The sequence below is a fragment of the Artemia franciscana genome, chromosome 9 (assembly GCF_032884065.1).
Source record: "Artemia franciscana chromosome 9, ASM3288406v1, whole genome shotgun sequence".
Taxonomy (NCBI): domain Eukaryota; kingdom Metazoa; phylum Arthropoda; class Branchiopoda; order Anostraca; family Artemiidae; genus Artemia; species Artemia franciscana.
Genome location: NC_088871.1, coordinates 45,731,522 through 45,753,676, shown reverse-complemented (window position 1 = coordinate 45,753,676; position 22,155 = coordinate 45,731,522). Strand labels below are relative to the sequence as shown.

Here is a 22,155-nt window from a genome sequence, read left to right as displayed (position 1 = left end):
GAATTTGTTTATCAGGCAAGAAGGATGGGGTACATAGGCAAGGAGTAGGGCTCATGATGAATAAGGAAGCTGCTAAGCCTTGTATTAGACTGGGAACATATTAATGATAGAATACTAATTGCTCATTTTTTGACAAAAAAAAACAGGGTATCAGTTATAGTAGTATATGCCCCTGTTGAACCAACTGCTGGAGATACTAGTGACTCAGATGAACTTTACTTGCAGTTAAAGGAGCAAATAGACAGGGTACCAGGTAGAAATATGCTGTTTCTACTAGGAGATTTTAATGCTCAAGTTGGTAGAAATAGGGATAGATGGTATCCTAGCCTAGGTAAATTTCGTGTAGGAAAAGAAAACAGTAATGGCTACAGACTTTTGCAATTTTGTAGGTATAAAAACCTAGTTATAGCCAATATGGTGTTAATCATAAAATTGCCCTTAAATTGGCATGGTATTCACTTGATTGTAAGACAGCAAACTTTATTGATTATGTTATTACTGAAGACTAGCAGGATCAATACAAGATACAAGGGTATAAAGGAGTGCGGTTATTGATGTTAAAAGTAAACATCACAATCTAGTGGAGTCTAAGGTTAATTTCAAGCTGAAATTTTGGAAGGGTAACTACCTCCTGGGAAGTTATGATGTTGATAGACTCCAGGATGAAAATTTGAGAGCAACTTTCTAGGAAGATGGATGGAATAATTTTAGAAAAAAAATTTGTGAAGTTGCTGATGGTATTTTAGGGAAGAAAGTTAAGACTGCAGCTAGGAATATTAGTGAAAAAGCTTTATATTTAATAGATAGTAGAACTGGTTTGTATAAAAATTATCTGAGTGATAGATCATATAAAAACAAAAGGAATGTAAAGAAAGTGGAGAAAGTATTGAAATAAGAACTAAGGAGATGTGAAGTGGACGCCATAAATAAAATTGTCAAGGATCTGGAAGATGCAGCTAGATGGCATAATAGTAAAATATTATACTGGCATGTTAATAAATTGAGAGGGAATAGTCAATCTGGATTAGTCCCAGTTAAATATAGGAATGGGACCACAGTTAGTGATAAGGAAAGAGTGAAAGAGAGATGGGTGGAACTTTCACGAATGTGCTAAATCAAAATGCAGTTGCAAGAAAAGATATAGATGAAAATGAAAAAGTTTGTGATACCTCGGATGTGAAGGAAGATTTGTTTTGTGAGGAAGAATTAGAGACAAAACTAAAAGAATAAAAAAAATAATAAGGCTCCATGTACTGATAGTATCATAAATGAGTTTCTTAAATAAGGTAGCTCTGTGGTTAGAAATAAGCTACTGAAGATTATGAATATGATTTTTGAACAAGAGCTAAGAGCTCATATAGCACTTGTGACACGGCCAGGAGAGCCAAGAGCTCATGTGGCATGAACTCTAGCAAAATTCTAAGAATCAATAGATTGATTTAATAGGAAAATCAGAGGCTTGATGCTGGTCGGGATTTAAAATAAGAGCTCTGAGACACAAGTTACTTCTAAATATCAAAATTCATTAAGATCTGATCACCCAATCATAAGTTAAAAATAACTCAATTTTTCTAATTTTTCCTCTCCCTTCAGCCCCCCCCCCCCCAATGGGCAAAGCAGGGAAAATGACTATAAAGTCAATTTGTACAGCTCCCTGACACACCTACCAATTGACCTCCCCCCAATGACACTGGATCCGGTTGAGATTTAAAATAAGAGATCTGAGTTACAAGGTCCTTCTAAATTAGAAATTTCATTAAGATTTGATCACTCCTTTGTAAGTTAAAGAAACCTCACTTTTTCTAATTTTTCAGAATTAACCCTCCCCCCAACTCCCCTAAAGAGAGCAGATCCGTTCCGGTTATGTCAATTATGTATCTAGGACTTGTGGTTATTTTTCCCACCAAGTTTCATTCACATCCCTCCACTCTAAGCATTTTCCAAGATTTTAGGTTTCCCCCTCCAAGCCCCCCAATGTCACCAGATCTGTTCAGGATTTATAATAAGAGCTCTGAGACACAATATCCTTCTAAATATCAAATTTCATTTAGATCCAATCACCTGTTTGTAAGTTTAAAAAGCCTCATTTTTTCAAATTTTTCCAAATTAAACATCCCCCACTCCCCCCCCCCCCCCGCGCAGATGGACGAATTGGAAAAACGACTATCTCTAATTTAATTTGGTCTGGTCCCTGATACACCTGCCAAATTTCATTGTTCTAGCTTATCTGAAAGTGCCTAAACTAGAAAAACCAAGACAGACAGACTGACAGAATTTGCAATTGCTTTATGTCAGCAATATAGCAAAGTACATATATATATATATATATATATATATATATATATATATATATATATATATATATATATATATATATATATATATATATGTACTTGGTTAATACCAAGTACCATAAAAAGCAGAATTACCTACTGATTTTAGGAAAAGCTAATTAAACCACTGTATAAGAAGGGTGACAAGAGTAAGTGTTGTAATTATCAAGGCATTAGTCAGGTCTCTGTAGGCAGCAAATTACTTAGTATTAATTATACTTTTTAGACTGAGATATGCAGTAGATGAAGTTTTAAGAGAAGAACATTGCTGTTTTGTAAAAGGTAGAGTATGTGTCAACCAAATTTTCACTCTTAGGTTGATAATTGAGAAGTGCCTTTGTTGTCAAACACCTTTGGTCCTCAGTTTCATAGATTATGAGCAAGTATTCAATTATGTTGATAGAAGAGCTTCAGCAAAGGTCTTACCCTTATATAGTATACCAGACAATTACATTAAAGTGATTTGTGCTATGTATGAGAATAATACTACTGCAGTAAACATGGGAAATGGGGTTAGCAACTGGTTTTGTATTAAATCAGGAGTTAAGCAGGATTGTGTTCTATCCCCCTTTAAATGAATCAATTTGATGTACTTCATCTTAAAGCACACAGGAAAGGCAATTGGAGACCACAGAATCAAATGGGGATGAAAAATTCTCCTGGACTTAGATTATACTGATGATTTAGGCATATTAGATGAAAGTGTAAGCAAAATGAATAAATTTTGAGAGGTTTTGCAAGTTCAGGGAGCTAGAATAGGTCTGAAAATTAATGTTAAGAAGACTAAGTCACTAATGCTAGGTATAAGTGAAGACAAAAAGGCACATGTTGGGCAATGAAAATATTGATCAGGTGGGCAGTTTCACTTACCTTGACAACATTATTAGTAAAGATGGTGGGAGCAGTGAAGATATTAAAAGTAGAATAGCCAAGACTCAGGCTGTTTTTTGTTGTTTTTTTTTTTTCACAGTTAAAAAAAATGGAAGAATGGGAAAATAAGTCTGCAAACCAAGATTAGAATATTGGAAGCTACAGTGATAACAGTGGTCAAATATGGCTCTGAAGCACAGGCACTCCAAAAAGCAGATGAAAATTTACCAGATGTTTTCCAGAGAAAGTGCCTAAAGATTGGTCTGGGTACCTGGCTAACTGACTATTTCAAACAGTTGGTTGTATGAAAAATGTGGTTCAATCCCACTTTCTAGGGCTATAATGAAAGAAAGGTTGAGATGGCTAGGCCACATTATGAAGATGAATACTGACAGATTGTCAAAGATTGTCCTTTTTGGCAATCTGTTTGGGGCTAAATGGAAAGCAGGTTGTCCTTGTCTGGGGTGGGAGGATGTCATAAATAAAGATTTAAAGGAAATGGAAACTGCTTGGGAGGGTGTAAAGAAGGAGGCCTTGAATAGATTGGGTTGGAGGAGGAGTGTGTGTAACTATGCTAGCCTTAGGCAGCCTGGTGCTGTATTTTACCATGCTAAAATTGAATTTGCAATAAAAGCAATTATTATATTTGGTAAAATTCTAGTTAATTGACTTCTTGCTATCTCAGAAAGGGTTTAGGTTAGGAAAATGAAACTTTCAGGGATGAATCTATAGACTAAAGTATGTCCTGGGAAGGTATTTTGAAGCAAGATTCTACTCAAATAACAGGAATTGCATTTTCAGAACTAACAGCAGAGAAAAAGCAACTAGTAAGTGAAATTTAAGGTCAAATGTTGTTTTGTCGAAATTTCAATAGGTATAGACCTGTCATGTATGTAAATTTCAGGGCCCTCTAGAGGGAGAAGGAGTGGGGGTGGGTACTTTAAAATACCTTCCCGGGACATACTTTAGCCTGTAGGTCCATCCCTGAGAATTTCATTTTCCTAACCTAAACCCTTTCTGAGATAGCAAGAAGTCAATTAACTAGAATTTTACCTTATATTCATAAAGAACATATAAAACAGCATTGAGTGGTACATTTACTTTATTGGTAGCCTAAGTCAATTATATGAACTGCAAAATATTTACCCAATTAAATTACCCAAAGTAAAGCAAATGTTTACTTTACTCATTTTTTTAGTTTATAATTAGTTTTACAATTCCCTTAATTGAAGGACTGGTGCAATTCAGCTTCTTTTCTATTACTTTTGTGATAAAAAATATGTTGTGTCAACATTGTTCTTTAGGCTACCTAAGAAACACTATGGTGCTGCTTATGATTGGGTTTAAGCTTTAAATCTGTGGCCAAGTTTAGACTCCACTGCAGTCCATATTTTAAATTGTGAGCAGTGTAGGTTACACAATTAAATAGTAAAGGTAACTAGACAACTATTAAGATTATTTTGAAAGATCCATTGGTGAAACGAGTTTAAGTTGTTAAAGAGTGGATTAGATGGACAACTACAGGGTATCTTACCCTATTTGACAGTCTAGACTAGCCTGATTGGTACAACTAACCTGCGTCTTCTGGCAACATCATGTTCACTACGGAGGCGAGAAATGAAAACAAATGGGAAAAATGCAAAAGCAGCGGTCAATACTAGGATAATTGAGAGAATAATATAATGAGCGCTTATGATTTCCATTTTAAAACCATTCCTCATGTGTAAAGTTTGAATTAGCGCCCTAAATTCAAAGTAGACACATCTTTACTTGAAAGACCGTTCTGGAATAGAAATGTCAAAATAAGCGAAAATTCGTGAGTTTTAGCACGTCCCTCCAGAAAACTGGTGACTTGTTTGATTCTAACCGCAGGCAAAGGAAAAATAGTTAATATTTCCTATCAAATTGGCACATAACTGAAAGCCAAAGTAAGACCCGGGTAGTAGGCAATCCATAAAGCTAGTCGTAACGATGGCACGGCTAATTTGAAGCATATAATAGGATTTGAAGAACATTAATTTTAAAAAGAAAATAGAGTATGTGTATATTATTAGTTTCCTGTAACAGCATCTGTTAAACAACAACTATGTTGTTAAAACCTGCTTCAAAATTCAGTTCGCCCTCCTAAGTACCGACACCGATTTCAAAAATCTATCTTGAATATATATCAAATACATGAGAATTGTTTAATCAAGGAAAGGCTTTATAAAAACCTCAACAGTGTCATCTACAAACCCATTTTAAAACCATTCCTCTGGTATATGGTTTGAATTACCACACTAAATTCAACGCTGACTAACCTTTTCTTGAAGGAGCGCTTTTGAATCGAATTGTCAAAATGAGCGAAAGTTGTAGAGTTTTAGCGTGTCCTTCCAGAAAACCGGTGACATGTTTGATTCTAACCACGGGAATAGATAAATAATTGAAAAATTCTACTAAAATAGTACATAACTCAGAGTAAAAATAAGAGATTAGATATAAGGGGTTTCATAAAGCTAATCGTAACGATCGTTCTATTTATTTAAAGACTGTAATAGGATTTGGGAAATGCTAATTTTAAGAAGATAATAGAGTTTGTTTATATTATTACTTTCCAAGCTCTGCAGCTGCTAAATGATAACCAAGTTGCTGAAAACGGCTGCAGAGACTAGTTCGCCTTCCAAAGTTGTAGCACCCATTTCAAATATCCAACTTGCATATATATATATATATATATATATATATATATATATATATATATATATATATATATATATATATATATATATATATATATATATATATATTACTACTACTACTAATAACTCACTGCAGCACCAAGCCACCTGAGGCCAACACGGCTACGGATGCTCCTCCTCCAGCCTAAACAATATATATATATATATATATATATATATATATATATATATATATATATATATATAAATATATATATATATATATATATATATATATATATATATATATATATAAATAAATATATATCAAATATATGAGACTTGTTTAATCAAGGAAGGGCCTTATTAAAGCCTCAACAGTGACATTCATAAAGTGCCTATGATTAAATCCGTCTCGTAGGGGTTGGAACAATTCTTTAAGTAATTAAAAAATACTTAAAAATATTAAATAATTTGTTTGGCACTTAGCTGAATACTTTTCATAAACTGTATGGCTACGCGATTAACACGCATAGTAAACTAAGTACATGGTGTTAATTAACTTTTAATATTAAATTATATTGTTAAAAATAACTGTGTAGTTTAACTATTTTTTAGGAGCTTTTTAAATTAGTATTATGTTAATATTTGTTGTAAAGTGCAAAAATGTTAGTAAAATATTGTGCAAAATCAGTGATTGCAAAATAATTTTCCAATTATTGAGACATTCAAAAAATACGAAAAATAACGTTTGTTTCTCTCCTATTTTAGTCGACCCACCATATCAGCCTATAATTCCTTGACTCTTTTATGCTACTGGAAATATTCGACATTTTTTTACGTATTGGGCATTTTAAAAATGATTTTAGATCTAAACAAACAAAATAAATAATTTTTTTATGAAGCCTGTGTTTCTCATTTTATCAATGTACTAGCGTTGAAATTGTCTCTTTTTCTGATATTTTTTTTTCGTCAGGAAAGCATTATGAGTCTACTGCTCTTTAGGGGCACCCCCCAGGCCACACACAGTGTCTCCATATGGCATTAGGGGAGCAACTTACAGATATGTAGGGTACCTCCAGAGGAGGCACGGATCAAGGGGGGTCGTGTCCCTGGGGGTGTATAATAGAAACTGGGACATCCTCACCTAGGACCATAAATACATGTGGAGGAGGAAGAACGCCCCTCAAATGTACACTCAACAGGGCCGACCGCCATGTAACCACATCCCAATAGTTACAAACCTTTTCTCAGTAATGGGTTAAATTCCATGGTGACGCAGAACACCATCTTGGGAAGATCCTTTATAGGAGGACAATTGCGGCAGGGTATAAGATCTGGATCTAAGGCCAACAGCCTTTGCGAATGGCTGCCTCGACCCTCTCGAGGTACATGCAAGGCTGGGTACCTTGCGGCCAACTTTACTCCTCCTGTGGAGTGGCCTCCCTTTAAGGAAATTATACCCTAGTAAACAACACAGCATTCGCAAGGGATTTTGATTGGCGGATAGTTCTTCTGGGCTTGGTCTGTTTTGACGGAGGTCTGTTTTGGGCTGAAAAACCTTTTCCTAACTAATTTATCTATTACTGATTGCCACCCCATAGTTGCATAGTATTTATAGGCATATATATATATATATATATATATATATATATATATATATATATATGAATTGAAGGTAATAGGTTTGGTAATATCTGTGAAGGATTTCGAAACTTGTTGATAGAAGGGCATCGCCAAGTGCTGAAAACCATGGTGTGACCAAGGTGGGCCCAGGACTTCACAAAGACTCCATTCATACTGGAAGTTCCAGGACTTCTCGCTGTTCAGTTCTAAGTCGGCTTAAGCACTTCGGTGTAGACTTGATAAAATATATTGATCCCTGTCCTGCACTGGTAGCCAGGATCATTGCTTTTCCTGTGGCCAAAATAATTTTAGTTACTCAAAGAGAATGAAAATTGAAATTTGTAATGTTACAACGTTGAAAAATGACTATCGTTTTTATATTTTGACTGACGAAATAAGACGATTTGAACTAGGCTTATTAGGAGTATCAGAAACTTATATCCCAGGGATAGTAAGTACGAAATTAGACAATATAGAATTTGTTTACACAGGCGGGAAAGATGGGGTACATACACAGAGAGTAGGGCTCATGATGAATAAGGAAGCTGCTAAGTCTTGTTTAGGCTGGGAAGGTATTAATAGTAGAATACTAGCTGCTTATTTTATGACTAAAAGCTTCAGGGTGTCAATTATATTAGAATATGCCACTGTTGAACCGACTGACGAAAATGCTTGTGACTCAGATGAATTTTGCTTACAATTACAGGAACAAATACACAAAGTCCTAGGTGGTGTTTATACTAAGAGATTTGGACGCCCATATCGGTAGAAATAGGGATAGATAATATACTAGCCGAAGTAAATTTGGTGTAGGAAAAGAGAATAGTAATGGCTACAGATTTTTGCAATTTTGTAGGTATAACAATCTACTTATGACCAATACACTATTTGGTCATAAAATGGTCCACAAGTTGACATGGTATTCACGTGATAGTAAGACAGTAAACCTTATTGATTATGTTATAGTAAACCGAAGACTGGCAGGATCAGTACAAGATACTAGGGTATACAGGAGTGCTGTTATTGATGTTAAAAGTAAAGATCATCATCTAGTAGTGTCTAGTGTTAACTTAAAGCTGAAATTTCGGAAAAGTAACAACCACCTAGGAAGTTATGATGTTGATACACTCTAGGATGCGAATTTGAGAGAAACTTTCCAAGAGTAGTTGAACACCAAACTTTAAAGTTTTAAAATTTGACAATGTGGAAGATAGTTGGAATAATTTTAGAAAATCAATCTGTGTAGTTGCTGATGGTGTCTTTGGGAAAAAAGTTAAGACCGCAGCTAGGAATATTAGTGTAAAAGCCTTATTTTTAATAGAGAGAAGGAGTTTGTACAAGAATTATCTGAGTGACAGATCATATGAAAAAAGCTATGTAAAGAAAGCGGAGAAAGCATTCAAATATGAGCAAAGGAGATGTGAAGTTGAGGCCGTGGATAAAATTGCCGAGGATCTGGAATATGCAGCTACACGGTATAATCGTAAAATATTGTACTGGCATATTAATAGATCGAGAGGGAGTAGTCAATTTAGACTTGTCCCAGTTAAAGATAGGAATGGGGCCACAATTAGTGATAAGGAAAGAGTTAGAGAGTGATGGGTGGAACACTTTGAGAATGTGTTAGATCGAGGTACAATTGCAGGAAAAGCTATAGAGGAAAACAGAAAAGTTTGTGATACCTTCGATGTTAAGGAAGATTTGTTTTTTGAGAAAGAATGAACGACAGTACTAAAATAATTAAAATATAATAAGGCTCCATGCGCTGATAGTATTGTAAATGAGTTTCTTAAATATGGTGGCTCTGAGGTTAGAAATAAATTACTGAAGATTATGAATGTGATCCTGAATTTATGGACTACTCTGTTGGCCTCTTTATTGGATTCAACGCAGTTTTTCAATCTGAGCTTCTACATCTTCATTCCCTAAGGGCAAGTGTCAGTAAACTTGTAAATGATGTTGCTTCTAACTTCATGGAACTAGACTACATCCGCAGTGTTGGTTTGTTTACCAAACTGAATCCTTATTTTAAATATAGGGACAAAGGGAAAGCTGGGGTAAAGTAAGGATTCTCAAGGAAGTGCGGGGTAAAGTAAGGATTTTCAATGAAAGTTTGATTTTTTCAAACAAAAGGCTGGAAAACTCATCATTGCAATATATTTTAGTGAAAAAGATCTACGACTTCGTGTTGAAGTATTGGACATGGTTAAGCGTAGTGATGGATCAGCTGAGGGTCTGACTAACTGCATCAAACAAGTCGTTGAAATAAGCTCGATTCCCTGGCAAAATATTGTTGGATTTTGTGCAGATACTACTAACGTCATGTTTGGAGCCAATAAATCTGCTTCAGCGCTAATGAAACCCAGGGTGCCTCATATCTTGAATGTGAAACGCTTGTGCCATCTTATTCACTAATGTTCATCCTATGCATGCTTGTCGCTTCCCAAGACACTAGAAGACTTGGCACGAAATATCATGCCCACTTTTCTAGGAGTGCTTCCAGGTGAGATAAGTATGCCGAATTTCAGAAGTTCTTTGGATGCAAAGTACTCCCAATTCTTCCACCAGGATAGACCCATCGGTTGTTCCTTCAGGCCTGCATAAAGAGGCTTATTGAGCGCCGGATTACTCCTACTTATTATTTCATAGAAGCCACGTTTGACGGCCCAGCTATAACCAATGACCTTATCTTGTCAACATTACAAAGCAAGTTGACAAAGCCATACCTTGAATTTATGGACTACTCTCTTGGCCTCTCTAATGAATTCAATACAGTTTTTCAATCTGAGCTTCCACTTCTTCATTCCCTTAAGGCAAGCGGTGAATGATACTGCGTCTAACTTCATGGAACTAGACTGTATTTGCAGTGTTGGTTTTTTTATCGAATAAATTCTTAACTTTCAAGTGAATACCTGCCTTTAAACCAGACATATATGGGAATAGCTGCAACCAATTCAATGCAAGAGCTTGTAGATGCTCAAGAGCCAAGAAACAATATTGATCTCTTTTACCGGTCTTGTCAAAACTATTATGTAGTCCCAATCAAGCAGATTCAAAATCGTTTCAAGTTTGAAGACAAAATTTATGACAGTTTGGCATTGATTGAAGCAAAGAGTGTAAGAAATTTGAAGCCAAAAGTCTCTAAGGCCACTATTTGCGAGATTTCCTGTTCTAACGGAAAATTGTTGCGTCCGAAAAACGGACAAAGAATGGAGATTTCATGCAATGACCGATGTCACTGACCCTCATTTTGGATATGCACAAGATAAAGAACTGTCAGTTAAGCAGCAATAGATGAAGATATTTAGTCTGAAGACTCGCAGTGGTGAAATCAAGTACCCAGAATTGCAGAAGTGCATATAACTGATCTTTTCATTACCGTTTAATAATGTACCAGCTGAACGTTTGTTCAGTTTCCTGATATTAATCAAAACAGACATCAGAAATCGATTCGAGAACGTTACACTAATCTCACTTATTCCAGTCAGTTACTGATTGAAAAACAAAGATAAAACTTCATCAACTGTCAGCATACCAAAAACTGTCACTGGCTTTTAGACAAAAGCAAACACTACGCACGAAAATGTGCTGGAGATGACACTTACTTGAACTTTTTATATGTTCTCAGTAGTGTGAAAGATTTTATGCATATCATTGTTTGAAGTAAAAAATGAAGCTTTGATGCTATGCTACGTTTTTCGTGTAAATTGTATGGAAATGTAGGCAAAATATCTCTTTTTCTAGGGACAAAAATAAGGAGAAATCAGACGTAAAGACAAGGAATTCTAGAAAAAATTGATATAAAATAGGGAAAAATTAAAAACGAAAAGTGGAATCCCTGCTCACAACTCTACTTTTTAAAACAATAAAAAATATAAAAGCCCAGGGCATAAAAATTCAATCACAGTCACGAATATAATGTATCTGACCGAATAATCGCTGTTCCAATTGCATATGCGGAAACCAAGGTCCAAGATTCAAGCACATATTGGCACTCAAATTATATATATAAATAATCCCCATTTTTTTTTAATTGTCCAATGGGATTTCCACTTATCGGGGTTTAACCCCTAAAAGACAACAACAAATACTCATCTGGCCATGTGTCACTTGAAACGGCACGAATAACTACGAGAATAACAACATTTTTCACATGTATAATAGCCCATATTATTGCTTTAATGATATGTGAGGTTCTGACAAGGAAGAGGCTGAGGCTTCGGGTCTGTTTCTAATTTTACAGGCAAATACACCTTCAGCAATTATTTCAGAGCTGGCTAGCCTAATACAATTTATATGGCCAGAATCGCATTTTAATGCTGATTTTCAATATACAAGTTTCATCAAGATTAGTTATACCATCAAAATTACGAGCCTCAGAAAATTTGCCTCATTTTAGAAAATAGGGGGAAACACTCCCTAAAAGTAATATAATCTTAACAAAATCACACTATTAGATTCAGCGTATCAGAGAACCCTTATTGTGGAAGTTTCAAGTTCCTATCTACAAGAATGTGGAATTTCGCATTTTTTGCCAAAAGACAGATCACCGATGCGTGTTTATTTGTTGTTGTTTTTTCCCCAGGGGTGATCTTATCGATTCAGTGGTCCTAGAATCTTGCAAGAGGGCTCATTCTAACGGAAATTAAAAGTTCTAGTGCCCTTTTTAAGTGACCAAAAAAATGGAGGGCACCTAGGCCCCCTCCCACACTTATTTTTTCCCCAAAGTCACCAGATCAAAATTCTGAGATAGCCATTTTATTCATCACAGTCGAAAAACCTAATAACTATGTCTTTAGGGACGACTTACTCCCACACAGTCCCATTGGGATGGGTTGCAAGTCGAAAACTTTGACCTGTGTTTACATATAGTAATGGTTACTGGAATGTGTACAGACGTTTTCAGGGGGATTTTTTTGGTTTAGAGGAGAGAGTTGAGGGGAAGAGGAGGGGGTTACGTGGGAGGATATTTCCATGGAGAGACTTCTCATGGGTGAAGAGATTTTCAATGAAGGGGGCACAGGATTTTCTAGCCTTATTTGAAAAAAAAAATAAAAAAAAAATAAATATGAAAAGTTTTTTCTTCTGAAAGTAAGGAGCAGCATTAAAACTTAAAACGAACAAAAACTATTACGCATATGAGAGGTTTACCTCCTCGTTATACCTCAGTCTTTACGCTAAAGTATTTTTAGTAATTTCAACTATTTATTCTACTGCCTTTGTGATTCAGAGGTCATTCTTAAGGAATTGGGGCACAATCTAAGCTTTAGTGTAAAGAGCGAGGTATTGACGAGGGGTGAACCCCTCATATACGCAATAAAAACAAACGAATATAGAAGTTCGTAACGTAAGTTACGTATATTTTTTACCAATGAAAACGTTTGTAAAAAATTAAAAGTTCTAGTTGCTTTTTTAGGTAATCAAAAACTTGGAGGGCAACTAGGCCTCCTCCTTTGCTTCTTTTTTCTCAAAATCCTCCGATTAATTAATATGCAAATTTCGTTTTAATTATTTATGTGCAGAGAGCCAAGATCAAAACATACATTAATTCTAAAACGTCCAGAAATTAAATATAAAAAAACAAGTTTTTGTAATGAAAAGTAAGGAGCAACATTAAAACTTAAAACGAACAGAATTTACTCCGTATATGAAAGGGGCTTTTCCTCCTCAACGCCCCGCTCTTTATGCTAAAGTTTCTTAATGTTTTAAAAAGTAGAGTTAAGAGAAAGGGTCAAACTTTAGCGTAAAGAGCGAGGGGTTCAGGAGGAAAAGCCCCTTTCATATACGGAGTAATTTCTGTTCGTTTTAAGTTTTGATGTCGCTCCTTACTTTCCATTACAAAAACTTGTTTTTTTATATTTAATATTACTAAGGGTTCATAGTTAAGCATTAGAGAAGTCATTGTTAAATAACATGTGCTTATGTATATATAGCTTTTTGCTACTTATTCTTCTCTGGTTATATAATGCTTGATATGGTATAAGCCAAGAGAAGGACCTGTGGACCTATAGAAGAAAACCTGTTAAAAAAGACGATTCTTTGTAATTTTTACATAATAATTATAGCTAACACATTCTACATGCTGCCCTGCTCTACTTTAGCCCCAACCCTCCTAATATGGAAATCTATAGCTGAAATTACATATTTCCTTTTGATTCTGCCAATCAATCCCTCAACCCTAGTACCTGTTAATTGAAGCAACTGTGGCAAAACAAGTAAAAGGTGGCAGAAAACATTGGATCAGTAGCGATCTAGGATTCATCAAGGCAAGATCTAGCTTGTGACTGTGAGAGTTTAATAACCGCATCTGGATTTTTCACAATTTTTGCGCTGTTTGTTACGGGGCCCCTTAGATTTTTATGCAGAAAGGGGCCCATGCCTGTAAGTCCCTTTGAAATGTCATTTTGCTAATTTCATTTACGGAGGCGAATTTTTACTGCATAATTAACGATGTCGGTCACAAAAAAGCATTTCGACGAGCGTATGGATGACTTAAAGCAAATGATCGAAAATCTTCGTATAGAGAATTCAGCTCTGAAACAAGAGAATTCTGATTTGAAAAATGCAATTAGAGCGGTTAAAGAACAGTGTTTGAGTACGGAATTGAACGTAAAACGCAAAAATCTGCTGATTCACGGAATTCCTAATAAGGATAGTGAGAATATTGAAGAGACAGTCCACGACTTTTTATCAGGAATGCCAGTACAAAACTCGAAGGATATAAAATTCACAGCAATGTACAGAATTAGAAACAAGACCAAGTGCCCTTCCCGCTCGAACTCTCGCCCCGTTTCGGACCCTATTTTTGTCTCTGATCTGAATCTTAGGTATAAAGATAGTATCATGGCTTGTGTTGGTAGCCTAAAAAGCAAAAGAAAGAGCATCAGTAATGACCTACCATCGGAACTTGCAAAGCGTCGGAAAGAGCTTTTGAGTACGGCTTACAAGCTTCGAAATTCCAAAGTAACCGCTGAGAAAGTATCTCCAACTAAAGTCATGCAATAGGGTACTAAACTATGGCTAGAAACAAAAAAAACTTCTGGCTCAAACTGGGTTAAGTTCAGTGATGCATGCCATGACCCCCTCGCCTTGGTTTTATCTGCAGTTATTAGTGATGGTGCTTCTGACACGTGACGTAAAGTATCGAGTATTTTCGCCTCAGTAAAGTGAGGGGATGCAATTTTGCTGCTCTTTTTTGCAACGTCAGTATCTGTGTGTGTTTTTTTTAGTTATTGTCCTATTTTTCCTTTTCTCTATTTACTATATTATTTACTCCTTTTTTGCTTTCTTTTGCAATGTGCGTATCTATGTTTTTTTTATATATTTATTTTCTTATATTTCTCTCTTTCCATGTTATTTACTCTTTTCTTTACTTTTTTACTTGTAAATATTTTTCCGTTCCAGAGCGAAAATTCAAGTTCGTGCCTTCGCCTTATGAATTTGCTGTCATTAGGATGTCTACGTCACCCGTGTTCACTCGACTACAGCGTGGTCTCTATTCATCACCTATATTGGTAAGTAGTAATGTATGAAATTGAGTTTTCATCGAGGACTGACGCTAATCTCACGAAAAGGAAATTAGATGAATATGAAAGTCGTAGAGTAAATTTTAATGAAATTTTGAATAACCCGATAGGAAGAACACCGAATATGAATTTTGATGAAAATTTAGATAACATTATTGATAGTAATTTTGTGGAGGAGTTTGGGCTATGGGATGTTGGGGCTCGGTGGGAGGATGTCCTCCAGGTTGTGCATTTAAATGCTCAAGGGCTGAATTCTTCCCTGGATGATATACAGCTTATATGTAAGAATTCTCGCCCTGGAATTATTGGTTTAAGTGAAACTTTTTTAAATGAAAAGAACCAGCTACTTATGGATATACCCGGATATAATTCAATATTTCTAAATAGAAAGATAGCAAAAAAGGGGGGGCTAGGATTTTATGTATTGAGTAATCTGGCAGTTGTAAGAAGAGATGATCTGTCTATAAACATTGAACGGGTATTTGAATCTCTGTTCATAGAATTGGCTACTAGCTCCAATGAAAAGATAATAATTGGCGAAATATACAGATCTCCAAGCGGATCAATGAAACAATTTATGGAAATATTAGAGATTGTTCTTGGGAAAGTATTGTCTGAAAAGGCAGAAATAATTTTAATGGGTGATTTTAACGCTGACATGATGGATATGTCATCGAGTCAGGCTTGTGATATACTGGCACTAGTAATCTCGTCTGGGTTAACTCCCTGTATAAATATCCCAACACGAATTTCAAACCAATCTGCAACCTTAATTGACAATGTGTTCTCATCTATACATTCTGTAAAAAATGAAGTGCTACTATCAGATACATCGGATCATTTTCCGGTAGGAGTTTTACTTCCACTCCCCCGGTCTGCCCGCCGAATAGTCCCTGATAATAAACCAAGATTCCGATATACACCAGCAAACATCGAAAAGCTCAAAGATGATTTATTCACTACGTCATGGGAGTTTACAATACCTGAGAGGGTGAGCTTAGAAAATTATAATAAGGCTTTTGATTTTTTTTATGAAACAGTAAAGAAGAAATTTATCCACCATTGCCGAACACCCCAACCAAGTCTTTCTAAGAGATCAACACCCATAGCCCCATGGACTACAGCTGGAATACTAAAGTCAATAAAGAGAAAACAGAACCTTTGGAAAGAGTATAGGAACAGACCAAGTGATGCTAAATTAGAGACTTTTAAACTATACCGGAAGATGCTTAAAACTCTGATTCGAAAAGCTAAAATTACATATTTTTCCCGAAGGTTTGCGGATTGCGGCAAAAATATTAAGAAAACTTGGGATGTAATTAAGGAAGTTACGCAACCATCGGCAAGACCTAGAAAGCTCCCTAAATCACTTAGTGTTCAGAATCAGCTTTTCTTGGATGAAGACCAAGTACGACATCAGATGACTAAATTTTTTGCTGAGGTTGGGAAAACAACGGCGTTAGGTGTGGTTCCTTCTTCAAGTTCTAGAACTTGGAAGCAGTTCCTCGGTCCTTCCTGTGTAAAGTCAATGGTTCTTGAGTCAGTTACGGAGCAGGAACTGATAACAATAATTTCGTCATTGAAAAATTCTTCATCTGGATTCGACCAAATTCCGGCCAAATTAATCAAACAGATTCTTCCTTCAATTATTACACCACTGTGCCACTTGGTTAACCAGTCATTCAAGCTCGGAATATTCCCTCAGCGTCTCAAGTTGGCACGAGTGATAGCACTATTTAAAGGAGGTGACCGGGAGGACCCGGAGAACTATAGGCCTATATCTCTTCTGTCTGTCTTTTCTAAAATATTTGAAAAGGCTATGCTAAAGCGTTTGCTGAGTTTCCTAGACGCGAAGAAGTTTTTTCATCGGCACCAATTTGGTTTTCGGGAGAAGTGCTCAACAGAACACGCATGTAATATGCTTCTTCATTTTGTACGGCAGTCTTTAGACTTCGGCCTTATCCCTGCGGCAATATTCCATGATGTGAAGAAAGCTTTTGACAGCCTCACACACGAGATACTTATTGGTAAGTTGTCGCATCAAGGTGTTCGTGGAGAAGCTCTGTCCTAGTTTTCTTCATTCCTAACTGGCCGATCCATTGCAGTCGAAGCTTCTGATGAGCATATTCCAGTCGAATATGGAGTGACACAAGGCTCAGTTCTTGGGCCATCCCTTTTCCTCATATATGTCAACGACCTCTATCGACTATTTAGCAACCCACGATCTGATTTCTGTTGTCATTTGTGCCAGAAAGGAGATGCTGTGGTTGAAGCCTTGGATACGCCTGGTCAACATGAAGAACTCTTTGCATTCGCCGACAACACCACCCTGGGGGCTGCAGCACCTGATGAATCATCTCTTATCCTCAAGCTACAATTGATGGCAGAAAATATATATCGTTGGTTTGATGCAAATTTGTTAGCTTTGAATGTAAAAAAATCGTTTCTTCTTATATTCTCCCGCATAGGTAAAAGCTGCCCTACAGTGACAGAGCTTAAAACATCTAAGGGATCCATATCCCGCCCAGCTGACCGGTTTATTCGATTCCTTGGGATACTTCTGGATGAAAATCTATCTTTCAAACGGCATACTGAGTCAATGAGATTAAAGGTTTCTCAAGGCCTTGGAATTATTCGAAAGCTGAAGCGAGTCTTTCCTTTCTCCATCCTTCGTCTATTATATTTCTCTCTTATTTACCCTTATTTATGCTACTGCTCGTCAGTGTGGATGTCAACATTTCCATCTGTACTTACACCTTTACATAATCTCCAACTGAAAGCAGCAAAAGTTCTTCAGTCTACTACCCATATTTCTGTTGAACTTCCGAAGATTAAAGATATTCGTACATTACACCTCTCTTTCATTGCGTTTCAGTATTTCCGTGGAGACCTTCCATCAAGTTTTTCCGGGCTTTTTGAAATTGTTCGAAATGTCAGTCCTTATGAAACTAGAAACAAGGATGATGTGCTAGCGCCATCCACCCCTGCAGTGCGCTCGGACTTTGGTCTGATAGTTGCTGTCGGACGTGCCTGGAATTCCATTCCTGTTGGGATTCGACGGTCCTGTACCATAGGATCCTTCAAGAAACGGTTGAAGAATTTTTTAATAAAAAAAAAAATAAATTAAATTATAATATTGATCAGTTATTTATATTGTTTAGTTATCAAGATTTAATTTATTTATTTAATTATTTAGATTGAATTTATTTATTTAGATTTGGGTGGTGTGAGTGTTGGATCCTCGATGTATATATATTTTTTTATTTTTTGTAAGTAGGTGGTGCGGAGGCCGGTTGTACTCGGGTGAGGATCGGTGAGTAGACTCTAAATATATTTTAAGTGTGAATGTAATTAATAGTTATTTATGTTTTGTTTTGTTGTTTTTTTTTCCAAATAACGGGCCATTGAGCCCTTTGGGATATTTTTTGTTTATAAATGGATGGATATTGGTAATATGAAAGGAACTTGAACTTGAACTATAATTTGGGATATATACTTGCTAATTAGGCATGTTAGGGATAAATTTTTTGTTGTTCATATTTTGACTTACAAATAAAGTGAATATACCACTTGATGCCTTTTTGTATGTTCTTTACAAATATAATAATTGCTTATATTGCTAGTTCAAGTTTAAGAACTTTTTGACCTTACTTAACCTAACAAATTTTGGTCAAAAATGACCAATAACACATACTTTAATTGAAAATTTGGCATCAAAGAAGAAGAAAAACAGCATAATATTGTAAAATTTATAAATCCAACTTAATTGTGGAAAATCAGTGCTCATAGATCATACAACATTTAAAAAATGGATTAAAAATGAAACAATAAGTTTGAGACCAATGTTTTAAGCTTTTTTATACCCAAAAGTTATTTGGGTATATCTTGGTCATTCTCAAGAGCTCAAAAACTTGCAATTGAAGCACTTATTATGTTTGTAAAGAACATAAAAAAGGCATAAAGGGGTATGTTCACTGTATTTGTAAATCAAAAATATGAAAAACAAAAATTTTACCAATTATCAGTATAGCTGCATGATTTTCCCTTTGGTATGTAGGCTAAGTGGAAGGTCACTTATACCTGATCCTGTTTCTACTGTTTTTGCTTGGTTGAAAAAATCCAAAGAAAGTTCCCATTGAAAAGGAAAGAGACCAAAAGTAAGATTGAATTTATCATAGCTTGGAGGTTTGCCCCTTCAGTCTGTTTAAAGAAAACAGATTCATAATTGAAGCTTTGTTCATTTCAATCTTAGGAATGATCTACATTTGTTACACTTCATTAGATGGATGTAAGGGGATACTTTTATTTATTTATCTTGTTTGTTTTCTACATGATTTTTTAATCTTTAAATTGATATACATTTCTTAGAAATTAATTAGTCATACCACAGTTCCATTTGCAAGTTTTGACCTACTTCATAACCTTGGTCTCAAAAGTGCATATAAATTTATTGAAGCTAGGAAACATAGAACTCCTCTCTGTTTAAAAGAAAATGGATGGACATACGTAGGTTTTAATACACTAAAGTCCTAGGGCCATGGCAATTAAAACAAAACAATGAAGATTAACTTTTAAATGCTTGACATTACATAAATATAACATTCACAAAGAAAACCATTCACAAAATTTTACTTTTGTGCTCAGTTGCCAACCTGAGCAATTGCCCTAAATTTTTAAACCTTGCAAAACATTCACCAACCACCTCTTATGACCTACACTCTTGTCTGTACATCAACAATTCATTGAAAAGGAAGGACCACCTTACTGGCATTTCTTCCTTTGTACTTATATTTAACGGGTTTAAAAGAAACCTTCTATGGCTAAGTCAGAAGCCCAGTAAAGGACCACATGGTCCTTTAGCCAAGAAATGCAATAGAAAGCTAGGGGCCAGTCATCCTATGCTTTTGCATGCCCTTCCTGCTTACTGACCCCAGATTTTTCTAGGTAACCTGTTAAGTTTGGGCCAATTCCAGCTGAACTTACAGAGTCACATCACTGACCTTTGTCCCGAACCAAATAAACTGCTAATGCCAGGAATTAAACCTGTGCCCTTTGGATAAAGGATTCTCAACCTAGAGTGCCAGCCACTTAGGAAGGAACACAAATGTCACCAGAGAACAAAAATTATTTGGAAAAAAGAAAATATTGAATAAAACCAGCTCAAGTCATAGTCTCTCCCATTTTTCACTGCTGTCCCACAAACATTATGTCATTAATTGTCCCACAACAATATTTTATTAAGACAAATAAATTTTAAGACATGTATCAACAAAACTTCATCAGGGATTGTATTTACTTAAGGCACAATCAGCAATATGAATGCTTAGTTTTGTGATATTCTAGTCTTGATGTGATAAAAAAGAGAAATTATATGTTCTATTTGTTTTCCACCAGCCCATTTGAGAAAAATCATTTTTGACAACAATATACCCATGGTTGGCTCAGAATCTCTCTAAAATGCTTTAAACAGAAGGAATTTTAAAAACAATTATACTGACCAGCAAGAAGAATATTAACATAACTCTCTAAACTTGGCACTTTTTAAGACAATGTTTAGCAAAGCAAATGCAAAACTTTAATGGTGTCCTATGTCATCTAAAAAAACCTCATTAAAATGTGTCAGATGTATTTTGATATAAGATGCCTCAAAGACTTTTAGTTGAATGTATGAAATGAAGGGCCAGGTATTCCTTTACATTTTATACAACATGTAAAAAGAAAAACAGTTCAAATTTTTTCACAAAAGAAGACGCTTGATGTAAGAAAATAAATGTATTTTTAATAGAAAGCAACTGACATCAATGAAATCAAATAAAACAAAAATTCATGGAGAATAAATAATATAAGCCATATATTTAACCTATAATGAGGTGGCATAAAAGATTATTTCTAAAATTAGAAAAAAACAGTGTTATGGCTTAAAGTTCTGCTCAATCAATAAGAATTGTCTTTTCAGAACTAAGGCTAGAGAAAAAGAAACTGATAACCAAAAAATAAGGCACCTAAAAATATCAGGACCCTCTAGAGGGAAAAGAAGTAGAAGTAGGAACTTCAAAATACCTTCCTGGGACATGCTTTAGCCTGTAGACACATCCCTGAAAGTTTCATTTTCCTAGCCTAACCTCTTTCAAATATAGCCAAAAGTAGCTAAAGTAAAATTTTACCCCTACTTAACCTTAAAAATTCAGTTTAAATAGCAATCTCAACAAATATAGACTATATATAAGGCTATAGGTATTGGCCTAATCATTCTAATTTTTTTTCAACTAAAAATTATAGGATGGTTTAGAAACTAGGCTTGTTTGATATAATAACATTTGACTAACTCACCAATGTGATAGCTGCCTCCCTAAGAATCAACCTTTTTAATAACAAAAAAACTTTTCTTCTGACTCCTTCTGAAGCTTAGCCTATGCAAGACAGGCCTAGAACACCAAAAACCCTTTAGATACTAAGGAATATGCATAATATTACTTAAAGGTCACTGAAAAGCTAAGATTATTTCTATTATTTACAGTTTCCTTGTCTTTTCTCTAGACTTAACGATTTCACATGTTTATCCATTTAAAAAAATATATAGCATTGACGTCACAATCCTCAAATATGTTTTTATTTGCGGGTTATAAAGTGCCAGCCCACGGACAAGTAATCCTGAGCGTTTGAGGGGATAATCCGACTAACCTCTGACGTCATATGTGTCTAAAAAAACGCTTGGATTAATCATATTAGTCTTCTTCTTCTTATTCAGCAGACAGGCTTTTCAGTTGATACTATTTAGCCCTTTTCCTTTTGTCTCACTCTGTGAGATCGACAGAGCTATGGAGCTGGTTTGTCTTGTATGATTTGTATCTGCTCAGATTTCTTGAAGTATATCTTTTGATACCAGCAGTTGAATTATAAGAGAGTATATATTGATCTCTGTGCTCTGCGGGAGAGTATGGTCAGCAAGACTCTTGGCTGTTAGTGGAATTTTGTGGTGTTTGAAGCATTTTACCATTTTACGTCGCAGGGTATACTGTGCAGACGTCAGCATATTACATTCAAATAGGCAGTGATCTATTGTTTCATTCTTAAGATTACATGACCTGCAAAGGGGGGACGAGGGAACTTCGCCACTTGAATTAGGAATCTGATATGAAAATG

The 22,155-nt window shown here is 35.5% G+C and overlaps 1 protein-coding gene across 2 annotated transcripts in view; it reads right to left on the bottom strand.

Annotated features, from left to right (window-relative positions):
• LOC136031473 (zinc transporter ZIP1-like) overlaps positions 1–4,936 on the bottom strand; it is a 60,203-nt gene extending 55,267 nt beyond the window's left edge. For both annotated transcript variants that reach the window (XM_065711102.1, XM_065711103.1), the window contains exon 1: positions 4,779–4,936. In XM_065711102.1, the coding sequence (XP_065567174.1) occupies positions 4,779–4,924 (146 nt within the window). In that variant the 5' untranslated portion in view covers positions 4,925–4,936. The remainder of the gene's footprint in view (positions 1–4,778) is intronic.
• Positions 4,937–22,155: the final 17,219 nt, after the last annotated feature.